We start from the raw sequence: 15,409 nt of genomic DNA on the forward strand, positions 1-15,409 counted from the left end.
CAGTATCGTGACAACACTACAAGACACAAGATGTTGTTGCAATGCATAGTCCCAATAGAGAGTATTGCTTTAACGTCAACACTCAAGTTGTGGCGAACTGTATGTCTGTGTAGAAGAAAGAGGAAACCAACCTCTCCATTTTCGAAGGTGATCTCGCGGACCAAGGGGACACACTTATCCTGGGACCAGGCGTAGGTCAGGTCGAAGTTGGTGAGCGAGCCCAGGTACACCATGTCGGGGATGCTCTCCCCCATGGGCTTGTAGATGACATTGTCCCCGCTGAACCGCTCGGCCTGGGACACGTCGCTGCGGGAGACGAGAGGCGGCGGGTTAAACCAACGGAGGGGAACGGAACATTGTGGTGGAACCGAACTCATCGATTATGGTCGTTGATCGCCGTGATCAACATAGGTTTAATAGTGAAAACATACAAAGTACATATAGATTAAAGGAACACGCCAATATTTTGGGAAATTAGCTTATCGTCTTCTTCAGAGAGAGACAATAAGATAGATACCAGTTTCCTCTCTGTGCGTTCAGTAGAACGCTATCTGGCTGCACTTTAGCCTAGCTTAGCACAATGAATAGAAGCGGACAGGACGGTTAGCCTTCGGGAGAGGTGTTAGTTGGACAATGCCTAGGCTACCCATACATGTCCGCTTTCTTCCATTCATTGTGCTAAGCTAGGCTAACGAGCAGCCAGATAGGTTTCTACTGAACGCACAGAGAGGAAACTGGTATCCATCTTCTTGTCTCTCTCTGGAGAAGACAAGAACAAAATGTTGGCGTGTTCCTTTAAGAGTAGAGAGAGGGGTGGAGGCCGTAGACCCTTGGCTCTCCCCAAGGTGTGACATTTAAGCTGTTGTTTGGGGCAACCGAAAGGGATTCCTCACCAACATTTACGGATATTATCAAACCGCAGAACACACCAAAAAAAAGTTTATCGAAAATGTATAGTTTGTTGTTTCCGGAGGGTTAGGTTGTGGAAGGTGCCCTTGAGCAAGGCACTGAAATACCACCACCACTTCCCCAACTGCTCCAATGGAGCCGTGCAGTGGTTGCAGATTGTACTGGCAGCTTCCTGGTGTGAGTGATTCAAGAGATTTATTTGTCACGTACATACACAAGACATGTAGTGAAATGAAGGTGGCCATGCCCGCCTCGATTGTGCAAAGATACAAATAATCAAATTAAATAGATAATAAAATAGACATGCTAAAAAGTAATAAGAATAAAATACAATACAATGCTAAGCTTAAGAATTAAGGTAAAGTACTATATACAATAATTATACTAATGTACAGTTATGTTTCTTAAAGTGAGATTTTGTGTGGTGTGTGCGCGAGAGAGTGCAAGTGAGGATGTGTTGTGTGTGTGTTCACTGTTTACATGTGCTTTAGTGTGTAGCAACACAGTGCTTAAGAATGGCCTGCTGTGTGCTCGTCACATTATACCCTGGAGACACAAAGGGACAGCTGGACAGACGGTCGGTGTGACAGACGGTGTGACAGACGGTGTGACAGACGGTGTGACAGACTCACCCAAAGGCAGCCATGAACGTGCAGTCGTCTCGCAGGATGTTGGCCACCTTCTCGAAGGAGTGGTAGTTGTCCGAGTCCTTCTTTTCAAAGTAACCTATGATGGTTCTCTTGCTTCTCTGTTGAGAACGAAAAAGGTAGAGGAAGTTCATTTTATTTAAACAACAGCATGTGTGTTCGGTCGCGTGTGTCTGTGTGCAACCGCCCCATAGTTGAATTTGTCCTAAAACTGAAGAGACATAATCAAATCAAATTTATTTATAAGGCCCGACAACACACGTTAATGTCCCCATGGGCCGTACAGGTCTTCTTTAAACAAGTCAAGAACAAAACAAGAACACCATAAGGTCCAAAAAAAAATTAAGATAAATGCAAATAAATGAAAGAATGCAAGCACTCCCAGACATACCCCACGCGAAGGTAAGGAAAAACTCACTAAAACCTAACAATAGGGAAAAAAGCTCCACAGGCAGTGTGGAGGAGAGAAACCTTAGAAGGGCCATTCAAGGGGGGGTCTCCCTTCTTAGATGTCTGTGATAGTAGTGTTGCAGACTTAACAGTTGGTAAGCATGCACTCAAGTGTGTAGTGAAACACAGATGAGTGCATGCAATAGCAACTGAACATTTTGAAAGATTAAAGATAGAGCTGATAGCGATAGCGACTGAACATTTTGAAAGATTGATCCTGAATCTATTTTTTTTAGATGTGTATGAATTAACCTATGGCAAGCAAAAGTTTGTCCGAGGGAATAGCCTAGTGACAATGCCCCCAAAATGTTGAGATACCCCTACCGGAGGTAGAACAAAACACAAGCATGTTTTTCCTCATCTCTAAGGTCTCCCATATATGAAATGGATTCTTGTATAAAAATATTTTACTGCAAAACTTGTTAAATTGATAGATTGTTATACACCCCCAAAGAAAAAGAAAAAGAGCTTTCAAACTTGACATGCTAACAGTCAGACAGTTGCTTAACCCAGTGGTTCCCAAAGTCTGGGTCGCGACCCAAAGGTGGGCCGCGAGCAGCCACGGGAGGGCCGCGAGATGATTTTCAAAAAAACAAAAAAACGTTTTTTTTTTTTTTTTTTGTCAGGCCACTGAACTTAGAAGCAGGCCAGGACAGTGTTTCTAGTTGTATTCTAAAATTCTATTCTATTGTATTCTAAAATGTGACTATATGGTTTTATATTAACTTAATAAATAAACAAAAACGAAAAATCTACTTATTTCAACGAACATTTCAAACTACAGATTATGCACATAAAACGCTGAAAACAACCGAAGCAACAATAGTATTTTAATAAGGCTATTATTATTATCATTATTATTTTGCAACAAGTTAGCCCTCTCATAAATAGCACATATAAATGAATAACTAACTTGAACTAACTTAATAGGATTGAAGTGATATTTGGCTTAAAAAATCGGTCGCCTGGCAAAAAAAAAAAAAAAAAAAAGCCTGACGATGTGCATTGGGCCGCGGCTCTCTGACGCCTTATTTTCTGGGTCCCGGCCTGAAAAGTTTGGGAACCCCTGGAATAGAAAAGTCAAGATAGACTGCGCTCACAAATTATAACACTGGGTGCTGAAATCCCGTCGAGTATAATAGAAAAAGAAAGCAATACGGAGAGTGCTGGTCCAAGCGTATTGCTTTCTTTTTCCAACCCCTGGAATAGAAAAACCTGGATGTGAATATCTTTATGCATGTAGGAAATATATACCTATGTACACATACTTAAAATAAGCGGAAATGTAAAAAATGTATATCTATACAGAATGTTGTCATTTACTTTGTAGTAGCTCTGCACCGTGACTCGTGACTGGAGACTAGCTCTGCTAGCACACATAGCCTACTGTGTACAGACGGTTTCAAACTGTATTTTACATTAGAAAGCAAACAAAATAAATCTCAATTTGGTCAGTATTGTCATTTGGACAAGCAAAGCCATTACTTTAAGTTGCAGGCAAGAAAGACAAGTCTGTCCACTGTCTCTGGGTTTAACCAAAAAATTATAATAATAATAATAAAATAAATCGATTTTTTTCCGATATCGATTATTAAAATATATCGCGATAATTATCGTTATATCGCCCAGCCCTAGAGCCACGGCCATATGACCAAATTAGGTCTAGATTGCCACCACTTTAATCAATGGGAGGACGGGGATATTTGCGGATGCTTAAACTATATCTTAAATTATGGCTATGGCTATGGGTCTAATACACCCGTCGCTTATCAATGCCTTGCTTGCAGTCAACATGTACGAAACGGATTGTTTTTTCATCGGTACATTTCCGTTTTATACCGTTTTGAATACGAGTATAGTTTGAGATTTCTAGTAATTCCAGAGAAAGACACGATAATAGCCCTTTAGTGGAATACACAAAACACAATTTTTTGGCTGATTTATGAATCGTTTTCAAATAAACACTAGATTATCGATAGTATGTGTCCTCATGTACGAAGAGAAGCGGGGTCTGAAAAATCGCTTCTCGGCGCGATCCTCACACACACACGCTCCGATGGCGGAGAAAGGAACATCTGATTACCCCAAGATTCGTAACATAAAGGCCTTACCTCACATCTGATGTCATGCAAAAAGATGAATCCAATTCCTAATCGCCATTCCAAATATCGATTGTGTCCATTGATCCAATGTTATAGTCCAAAACACAATGATCCACGATGCTCCCAGTGGGGGGACTCAATGCAATAGTATCCAGCTGCATGCCCGAGAAGTAAAACCTGGACCGGACTTATTTTTTTGATGCACAGTCCCAGCCAATCCAATCCAATGATGTGCAATACCATCCGGGAGACGATAGGTGGCGGTATTTGCCCTTTGTGAGCTCAGACCCAATGATAACATCAGGCTGGATGGATGAAAAATGAATGGATATCGCTAATAAAAGAAATAACGATTAAAACCTGACTATACTCATGATTGGCACTCAACGCATGGCGAGTTAACCCGACTATACTCGTGGTTGGCACTGAATGGGTTAAAGGTGGATGGAACTGTAGCAGTAGCCAGAGTGGCGAGCTAGTCTTCCTGGGGTCCACACAGAAAGACAACACAAAACATAACAATACATGAGATACATATGACAATCACAATTCACTTAATTAACAATGTAACAATCATTATAAACATCAGAATATTTTGCTCACATATTTAAGTAGTGCATTCTCAGGTGGTATTTGAAAGACACTTTGCTATTCAATTTACTTATGTTCAGTGGGCAGTTATTCCAATGATTGATGGCACGATAAACAACGGTCCTCTTTAAAGCATTTGATTTTGGACGTGGTTATGTATGTGTGTATGTATGTGTATTAGGGGTGTAACGGTACACAGAAGCCACGGTTCGGTACGTACCTCGGTATTGGGGTCACGGTTCGGTACGAGTTCGGTACAACAGAAAAAATGTATTTATAATAATTATTAATATAATTCTTTTTTATTTTTTATTTTTTATATATATTATATTTATGATAATTATTATAATTAAATAGAATAATTTTCTATAGGCTTGCCGTGGTAGTCAGTGATACTGGTGTCATTCTGTGTTCAGGCATCCACTTGCCTACTGCCCCTTTAAACAACTTATCCTTGCTAAGTTTCAGTTTCACTTCCAGAGAGAATTTAACTTCACGACGAGACTGAATAATAGAGAACAGATGACATATTACAACAATGGCAGAGGATTATGTAAGGGATAATGTATGGCTACGAGGTCATTGTCGCAAAATAATTGACCGACACGGAGTTTAAAATACCGAGGCGCCGCGCCGAGGTGTTTTAAACGTAGTGAAGGTCAATTATTTTGCGACAATGACAGAGTAGGCTATACATTATCCCGCTTATTACATGGCTAACTTACTAATATACCTAATTCATTTGACAAATCGCAGTTGTTCTGTGGCTCTGTCAGCCCAAATAAAGTGATTATTATTATCGCGGGCAGCCTCTGTTCTGGGCTGGCTCCGCTGTCAGTGCAGCCGCGGCAGGTGTTCTCTGATTTGCTGCACTGATGTGGGACATTATCCCGCTTATTACATGGCTAACTTACTAACAATATACCTAATTCATTTTACATCGACTCGCAACACTGGTTCAATCTGGCTGCGTTCTGGCTCCGCTCGTCGCTCCGCCCCCTGTCATCGCCGGCAGAACACCGGCAGTGTCTAATTGCACTGAAACAGTGTGTGTCAGTTGGCTTGATTGCGAACAGCTGCGCTCTGCGGTCATTATTGAAAAATCTGCGGTCATTATTGAAAAATAATGACCGCAGTCGGGGGGCTGTTGACCAATCACAAGCAAGCATTTCGGCGAATGTGAAAACGCCATGTAATAATTGGATTTAAACAGTGGAGCTCAGATGATCTGTCCGGAAAAGTATGTTTCTTCTTTCTATTTGATTGTGCCTGTGAGTCCGGCGGGGGAGAATGTTGATGTGTTTGTTGGCGCGTGTGTGTGTCGGTGACGCGTGTGTTTCTTTCCATTGGTTTCATTTGGTTAACGTTATTGGGCGAACAAGAAAACGAAAGAAAACTAATGTAATGACCCTGCAGCTGTTCCAATGTAAATGTGCCTTTCTCCGTGCACTTTCGCCCGCTCTGAAGTCTGACTCGGTGTGCCCGGCCACGCGTGCTGTTCTCGCACGGACCTCACGAGTGCCTGCATGTGGGACGCGTGTGTTTGCGCTGTGGGCCGTATTCGTCGCATGGGTGCGCGTACCGCACCTGTATGTATGTATGTATGTATGTATGTATGTATGTATGTATGTATGTATGTATGTATGTATGTATGTATGTATGTGTGTGTGTGTAGTTGCCACTCACATCCACAGTATTGACCTCTTCCAGGGTGTTTATCTCTTTGATGGGGTCCACCTTCAGTGACCGGATGTAGTCTGCGATGGCCGTCACCGACCTCTGACCCCTGTACTCCCTCTTCATCATCATCCCGTTGCGGAACAGCTTCAGCGTCGGGTACTTGGTGATCCGATACCGCTGGGCGATTTCCGCTGAACAGAGAGACAAAGAGGTGAGAGACGACCCACAGGATCTGAATCTGTCGAGACGATAAACCATGTGAGTCTTAAAGGAACACGCCAACATTTTGGGAAATTAGCTTACTGTCTTCTCCAGAGAGAGACAAGAAGATAGATACCAGTTTCCTCTCTGTGCGTTCAGTAGAAAGCTATCTGGCTGCATGTTAGCCTAGCTTAGCACAATTAATGAGAGCGGACATGTACGGGTAGCCTTCGGGTGAGGTGTTAGTTGGACAATGCCTAGGCCAGGGGTCAGCAACCTTTACTATCAAAAGAGCCATTTTCTCCGCCTCCCACAAAATAAAATTCATCTGGAGCCGCAAAACCAATTTAGAATTTACCCTTAAAGGAAAACTCCCAACATTTTGGGAAATTAGCTTATTTAACATCTTACTTTTTCTAAGCAAATATACTCGGAACAATTTTTTGCCTAACCACTCCTCTCTGGGCGCAGTGATTTCAGTGCTACTTTCTGACGTGACGCCGTGTTTGTTTACATTCTCATTTCATTCAAATGATCCGAACCGATTGAAGTTTATGGATATCATGACTTAAAATCCTCTTACCTTGACGATTAAAAGCCTCCCCAATTTAGAAAACAGTATTCCCATGGCTGGTCTTGATATGCTGCACGCTAACGGAGCTAACCAACAACTGGACACTCAAGCAGATAACGAGGGTAGTAACTTCCGGTCGGGGAGTTCCAAAATAAAAGAGCGACGTCTATAGCAGCGGAAATACGTTTATTTTGTACATTATCTAACGTTAACACGAACCTAAACTACCGTAATTCCTCTAATAGTAACCGGGTCTCAAATACAAGCCGGGTCTCTATTAATGGCCGGGTGCGCTCTTGAGCTAAGCAATTATAAGCCGACCTCCTAATACAAGCCGGGTTACTAATATACTGAGCTGCATACTGAGCTAGTTACTTGATTTCACTTTGAAAACGTTGAAATGACCAGTGACCACCTGTAATTGCACTGTTTACTATTTCATACAGTATTTGGTTTCAATAAATGAACCCAGTACATTTTACTGGGTTCAAACTGACACAAAATTTGTATTTATTCATTATGATCCATTTGAAATATAGGCCTCCCTCTTATACAGGCCTCCTCCTAATACAAGCCTGGTACCCGCTACAGTTGAAACAAATACAAGCCGGGGTTACTATTAGAGGAATTACGGTAACTTACAAAAAGTGATGTTTGGTGAAAGTTAGATTTGCACTTTATTAATCCCAATAGGGAAATTCATTCTTGTTTGATGATCAAGAGGCACCTTTTATTTGTTTTAAGTGAAGTTTGGTGAAAAAAAGCAAGTTATTGCACTATTAATCCCAATAGGGACATTCATCTTTGTTTGATCAAGAGTAACCTATATTATTATTTTTTTTTTTTAAATGAAGATTGGTGAGTTAGGTTTGCACTTCAATCCCAATAGGGAAATTCATCTTGGTTTGATTTTTTTGTGTCAAATAAAAACAAAGGTTATTTGAATGATTTCTAGTTTTCAAGAGAGAAAAAAATCGATTAAAATCGTAAATCGGATTTAAAAAAAAAAATTATCTGAGATTTTATTTTTAGGCCATATCGCCCAGCCCTAAAACAAAGGGTTTTAAAAGTGTTATATTTCTCTTCTCTTATAATACCAGAGAGAAGGTGAGGAGAATCGACCAGCAAAAAAATAAAAAAAAAAAAAAAAAAAATGTATAAAGAGATTTACATTTTAAGATTAAAATCTTTTCCCCTGTGGTATCGAAAATGGTATCGAATATCGATACTTTTCAAGGTATCGTATCGAAGTTAGAAATTCCAGTATCGTGACAACACTACAGTGTATAACGTTTTATATATAGTTATCCCAAGCATAACCCACATTTAGCATAAAACACCTAACGATTGCATACCCAAAGTAATTTGCGATTTATTATACTTAGTTTGTTGCATTAACGGAATTATAAAACAATAACACTTTTTATTGCCGTTTTTTTTTACCTGTTACAAAGGAAAACCTCAAACTCTTATGAAGAGGAGAAAAAAGACTGGCATGTGTAGACCTACTTTCAAATAAAACACAGAAGAGGAGACAAAACACTGGCGTCTGTAGACCGACTTTAAAATAAAACCGGCCTGAACTATGCAGGTATTTGAGTCCTTCCCTTATTTGTGGAAAATGTATCAAATAAAAAGTAGTCCACTTTGAAAAAAAGACTACCATGTGTAGACCTACTTTGAAATAAAACACAGAAGAGGAGAAACAACACTGGCATCTGTAGACCTACTTTGAAATAAAACCCTGAACTATGCAGGTATATTTGAGTCCTTCCCTTATTTGTGGAACATTTATAAAATAAAAAGTAGTCCACTTTGAAAAAAGACTACCATGTGTAGACCTACTTTGAAATAAAACACAGAAGAGGAGAAACAACACTGCTCTGTTGTATGTTAGAGCGATGCTCTGTTGTATGTTAGAACTTTGTAAAGAAACTCAAAGTACTAAGAGCGATACACTGCTCTGTTGTTATATATTTTGATTGAACAATCTTATCACACTTTTCTACTGTCCATTCTATTTGATTATTTTAGCCTATTTTAAACTGCACTTTTTAATCTAATCTATTTTATTATTTGTATTACTGAAGAACTGTGATTTGCCTTACCTTGCTCGCTTATGCCTGTATTTTTTACTGTTGTGAAGCACTTTGAACTGCAACCTCTGTATGAAAAGTGCTATACAAATAAAGTTATTATTATTAACACTGGTATCTGTAGACCTACTTTGAAATAAAACACAGAACTATGCAGCTCTATTTGAGTTCTTCCCTTATTTGTGGAAAATGTATCAAATAAAAAGTACATTTTTTGTTGTTCACAAATTTTATTTATTTATTTATTATTTATTTATTACAAATTTTATTTTCCTCTGACTTTCATTTTTTGGATTTATCCATGGTTAGCTTACTGGGGGGTCTGAAACTCAAGATTAGCCACTTGCAGACGGCAGGGAGAGGTGCCGAGTGACATATATTTTAGTTGATGAAATATTTTAGTTGATGAAATATTTTTTGATTTCAGTGTCACAGTATGACCTCGATCTCCAAAATAAGAGATGTAAAAAAAAATAATAATAATAATAATAATTAACAGGGAGCCACGTCAGAGTCGCTAAAGAGCCGCAGGTTGCCGACCCCTGGCCTAGGCTAACCGGTCATGGCCGCTTCCATTCATTGTGCTAAGCTAGGCTAACATGCAACCAGATAACTTTCTACTGAACTAGAGAACAAGCAAGAGTAAAAGACAGAGACAGAGACAGAGACAGAGACAGAGACAGAGACAGAGACAGAGACAGAGACAGAGACAGAGAGAGAGAGAGAGAGAGAGAGAGAGAGAGAGAGAGAGAGAGAGAGAACGTAACAGGAACGCAGTGGCTAAACCCCAGTCTGAAAACACTGCCGTCAGTCAGCCCTGAGCTCTGATCTCCAACATGAAAGCTGCTCCCCCACAGAGAGTAAATATTCTCAGAGTGAGTGTGTGTGTGGTGTGTGCATGCGTGTGTGTGTGTGTGTGTGGCAGGTGTCAGTCTCCCTGCAGGGTGCCTCTAAACCTCCAGTCTTCACAGGCAGCAGCAGTTTTGTCATTAGTCTTCAAACAGTTTGCAGGTCATCAATAATTCCCTTTAATTTGCTTTATCTCAAAAGGCTGAGACGGGCTGCTTTCTGTGTGTGTGTGCCGTTTGGTGTGGCGTGTGTGGATCCAATATTGCAAAGCGTGGCGTTTGCTTTTTCTTTCATCGTTTGCATCCCCTCTCTCTCTCTCTCTCTCTGCTGGCACACTCGAGAGGGGGATCAAGCAGGCTACCGTGGCCAGTTTGGCCCACTCTGGGATTACTTTCACCGGACATTGTGACCGGAGAGACTTAAATACAGTATGTCAGACTGTAGTCTGAAGTCAACAGAAACCCCTGGTGTGTGTCTGTGATCCAAATGGGTAGGCCCGGCAACAAAAACTTTAAACAGGAGCGATGGCGTGTTTTTATCCTCTACTTGATTGACAAGTACTCTTGATACCACAACCACCAATCACATTTCTTTATTTTATGGCTGTAAAATGTTTCTGTAAACAGTGGAGTGAATTTTTTTTACTCTTCAATAATGTTTGGGAATATACTACCCGTTTGTATGGTCAGAGGATCACGGATCGGGCCTTTAAAACAAAGTGTAATGAGGATCAAATCTAGGCGAAGCTCACCATGCTGGTCGCAGTCGACGCGTGCGAACACCACCTGAGTGATGTCAGGATACTCCTCCCTCGCCACGTTAGAGGACTCCTCGAAGATGGGATGGAGCATCTGACTGAACCGACACCTGGGGAGAGGAGAGGAGAGGGAAGAAAGAGAGGTTTGCTTAAAGATCCATGGAATCGGAGGTTACGGCAGTTATGACACTGTATCGTTGGGTACTGTTCACCTTTGAACCGATACTGGCATCAGTACCAGTTCCTGGAATTCAGTATTGGTACCCAATGGTACCTTTTTTCGGTACTTAACTCTCTCTGTAATAACACAAGTCGAAACTTCTCAATTTCAACATTGTTACGGTATTTATTTAGAACATTGTTATTATTGTTTTTAAATGTTCAAAATAAATATCAACATTATCTGGCCAACCTCAGTAAATTCTATCAAACTCCTCTGACCTCGTCTGGTCTTTCCAAAGACCCAAGAGACGGGACAGTAATATATATATTTGTGGAAAAGGCTTCCTCTTGTCTAGTATATTACACTCTTATACTAAACATGTAAAGGTACCGAAATTTGGTACCGATTGATCTAGCGTGAAATTGGTACTCGGTAGTACCCTCAGTACAGAGTTCGGGGCAGCCGGGTAGCGCAGCGGACTAAGCGTCTGTCTACCACCACAGAGACAGTGGGATCGAATCCAGCTGTGGTGCTTCCGGTTGGCCGACCGTCCATACTAACACAATTGGCAGTGTTAGCGGGTGGGAAACCCGGCGAGGGAGGGCCCTGGTCGTTGAAAACAGTGACTCCTACAGTTCGGTCGGGGCGCCTGCACAGCAAGGGAAGGATCTAGGAGAGGTAGTGTGACCTTCCACATGTTACACTCTCCCAGTGAGAGTCCACGCTGCCAGGTAAAAAGAAGCGGTGGGCTGGGTACACATGTGTCGGAGGAAGCATGCGATAGTCTCCGCCCTCCCGGACCGATGGTAGGGGGTAGAGTGCGCAACGACCAGGAAGGGGATTGGCATAACAAGCCACAGATTCCGTTGTTTTTTTTGTTTTGTTGTTTGTTTGTTTGTTAATTTTAACCACTTCATCCAATTGGACAGAACTTGCCTCCTTTTTTTTATTTATTTTTATCTCTTATCTTATTTGTTTTTTCTTGTTGTTACTATACACAGATATTTTATGTATTTTATTATATATATTTTTTCAATTTTATTACTTACTTTTATTTTTTTCCATCCTTTCCTTGTACAGTGTCCTTGAGTCTGAGAAAGGCGCTTCTCTCTTAAAATTCAATCTATTATTATTATTATTATTATTAACTAACATTGGGATGGGAGAAAAACAGAAAAAGGAGGAAAAAGATAATAATAAAAAAAATAAAAAAGAAGTACAGAGTTCGGTACCTAACCCTAACACACACACGATAGTATATATATTGTGACGGACTCAATGCTGTTTTAAAAAAAATTATTTGAAGGACGTTAATTCTAACTAATTCTGTTATGCTTTAACCTGGAGATCAGCGATAAACAGCCTGTGATCTCCGGGATCTCTTCTAGACGTCACGCTTCCTCCACATATTCATACATGAGCTCATTAGGGTTAAGCAACATGCATTATTAATATCATGTTGGAACATGGACTTTGATTGATGAGTATTATCTGAATACAATGGTGTCACGGTGAGTCAACCGGAGTATTAAACAATGGCCTAATTTCCCACCAGGATCACCCTAATCATCGCCGGAGCGATTCATTCTCCCCGAATGGAGCTACTGAAGTAGAAAGCTGCATATATCTGGTGAAATGATGAATGAAAAAAGAAATCATGCAGGCCTAAGGCTATAAATACACTGCCAGTGTAACACGGCTGATTTCAGCTGGCACACAGCCTTCATATTTGTCGTATTCCATTGCATCACAACGTGGCAGGTGGTAGGCGGTTGATTGTAACAGATAAGTTGTGTTCACCGCAAGATTCCATGTTTGTGGGACATGTGTTCAATGTCAAGTGAATACATTGAATAAAACCCTTAACGTGGTAATTTGAGTACCGATGACTAGGTAAGATGATGGATGGTGATGAGAGTGAGATCGCCGACACACTTACCAGTCTGCATAAAAGTTCACTAACGCCACCCCTGCATTATCTGCAAGAAAACAAGCACATATATAAGAACTCCTATATATATCATTTAGTATTTTATTGCCCTTTGTACACCGCTTTGAGGAGGGCTTTATTTGAGAAAATTCAAATTGTAAATCCGGATTTGTTTTGGCAGTCTGAGAGTTAATTGTATGTTGAGTTGTTTTTTTCTGGAGGACATCTTCAGTTTTGTAGGATTTTTGGAGAAAGCATGGCACTTGAGACAAAACACACTATATCCTATATAATTGTATTTGAATTCCTCTTGTTTCTTTGTTTACATACATTGCGTACAGCTTGTTATATTACGTTTTATTGTATTTTCTTTTTCTTGTGGCCATCTTGGTCTATATGTCATTTGTCAAGTAATTGGTCAAGTATATTATTATATACCCTAATTTTCTGACTTTTTTCCCATTTTTCGACCCTGCGGCTTATATAACAGTGCGGCTAATCTATGGATTTTTACAGCTACACAGCACAGTACATGTTCTGTAGCTACTATTGCACTAAATGGTAACACTTGAATACGTTATGCAAATATGCAACTTGTTTGTTGAAATGTTAATAAATGGGAGCTTCCTCAAACAGCCATCTCTTTCCGGACAATCCCCTCTGTGCACAAACCCTTACATATGGTAATTAAACATTAATACACCTGCGGCTTATAGTCCAGTGCGGCTTATATATGTACATATCATTCAATTTAGCTGCTGCGGCTTATATTGAGGCGCGCCTTATAGTCCGAAAATTACGGTACTTATTGTTGTGGGCTGGGCATACACCTGTATGTAAGACACAAAAATTAAAAACATCAAATCAAATCAAACCTATACAGTTTACTACATACAGAAATCAATGGAGAATTCTACAACTAAGAACAATTAGTACTCAGCTAGGATAACTGAGACAATAAATTCCATGTTGCCAAAACAACAAAACAGAGTAAGTAGAATATGAGAGAGTAAAATGGCTAAATGATAAGATAAGATATTCCTTTATTGATCCCTTTGGGGGAAATTCAGGGGGGAAAAGAAGATCAAAGGACAGACACAGAATGCAGGCTGATACAGACTGATGCAGGCTGATGCAGACTGATACAGACTGATACAGGCTGATGCAGACTGATACAGGCTGATGCAGACTGATACAGGCTGATGCAGACTGATACAGACTGATGCTTCTCACTGAGACACTGTCTGCCGCTACGTTGTTCAGATGATGGCGATGGCAACAGCACATGGTTTGGTTGCACCATTATTGTTTTTTTTGTAATGTAATTGGTAATCATATTATAGGGTATCTGCGGGTTTCAACAAGACTTTAAGATGTTTTTAATACCACTTAGAGCAAGATTTAATACCAATTTCACAACCATACTAGCAAAAAAAGCTAAACTGAACTGGCGGCTGCACTTGTGCGCCAATTTAAATTCTCGCACATTCCATACAAGCTCTCACCATTATGCTCCAAGCTCCCAGTAGTCCCGCAAAAAAACAATGACTTGAATACAAAAACATTTCATACATTTAATATTATTTCATCTCCCGACAGCCGGGCTGCCCCCCCAAAACCTTTTATACCTGTGCAGTGCATATGTGATGTAACAATTTTGAATACCTTTTAATACCCTGTCAGATGTAGTGGTAGACCAATATGAGTTTTTCCAATGGCCTGCAATTGCTGATACCAATATTTAGAGAGATGGGCGGCCAATATAATGCAGATATGATTTTTGGTAAAAATACAACAATTTCCTGATAACTAATGATACAAAAAACGCATCTGCACTCTACTTATTATTTTAAATGAACAGATAATAAAAAAATATCTAAAATAATAGATTGAAAATAAAAGATAACATTTCTGTTTTAACATTTGCTTAACGGTTATGGTTAAGACGTGAAGTTACGGTTAGGGTTCGATCCCAAGCAGGGGAACTTAAAAGGTTTTCTGAAAACGTAGTTTCCTTAAAAAAAAATATATGTAATATACTTATTTGTAATACGTACACATGTTACATTTTCAACTACAGTTGAATGACTTCACTTGATAATTTCCTGGTTATACGTTATAACATGTCCAACTAAATGTAATCGAGGTGAACACAGAGCAGTACCAGTGAACTGCCACTAGGGGTGGATTGGTTATCTATGAGTGAGTGATATTCTAGAATGATGTATGAGGTGCTTTGCATCTAAAAAGCTAGTGATGACTTACGAAGCTTCCGAACCGAAAAACTTAACCTTTAAGAAGAGAAAAGTGGATCTAGGCAATAAGATGTGAGGCGTCATGGGAAAACTGTAGGACCCTGACACTCAATAGCCTCGATCTATGTCAACGTGTTCAGTAAGTCATGGTAAGCATTACAAGATACATCATAATGCTATAGCCTACAGCAGTGGTTCTCAACCT

The 15,409-nt window shown here is 40.1% G+C and overlaps 1 protein-coding gene across 1 annotated transcript in view; it reads right to left on the reverse strand.

Annotated features, from left to right (window-relative positions):
* The window catches only part of erp44 (endoplasmic reticulum protein 44), a 40,709-nt gene that overhangs the window by 14,874 nt on the left and 10,426 nt on the right, over positions 1-15,409 (reverse strand). Inside the window, exons 3-7 of the mRNA XM_084336245.1 lie at positions 12,959-12,998; positions 10,851-10,966; positions 6,386-6,570; positions 1,542-1,657; positions 132-306 (exon numbers count right to left, since the gene is read on the reverse strand). Of these exons, the coding sequence (XP_084192371.1) occupies positions 132-306; positions 1,542-1,657; positions 6,386-6,570; positions 10,851-10,966; positions 12,959-12,998 (632 nt within the window). The remainder of the gene's footprint in view (positions 1-131; positions 307-1,541; positions 1,658-6,385; positions 6,571-10,850; positions 10,967-12,958; positions 12,999-15,409) is intronic.

The sequence above is a fragment of the Notolepis coatsorum genome (assembly GCF_963971535.1).
Source record: "Notolepis coatsorum genome assembly, chromosome: 19".
NCBI classification, from domain to species: Eukaryota; Metazoa; Chordata; class Actinopteri; order Aulopiformes; family Paralepididae; genus Notolepis; species Notolepis coatsorum.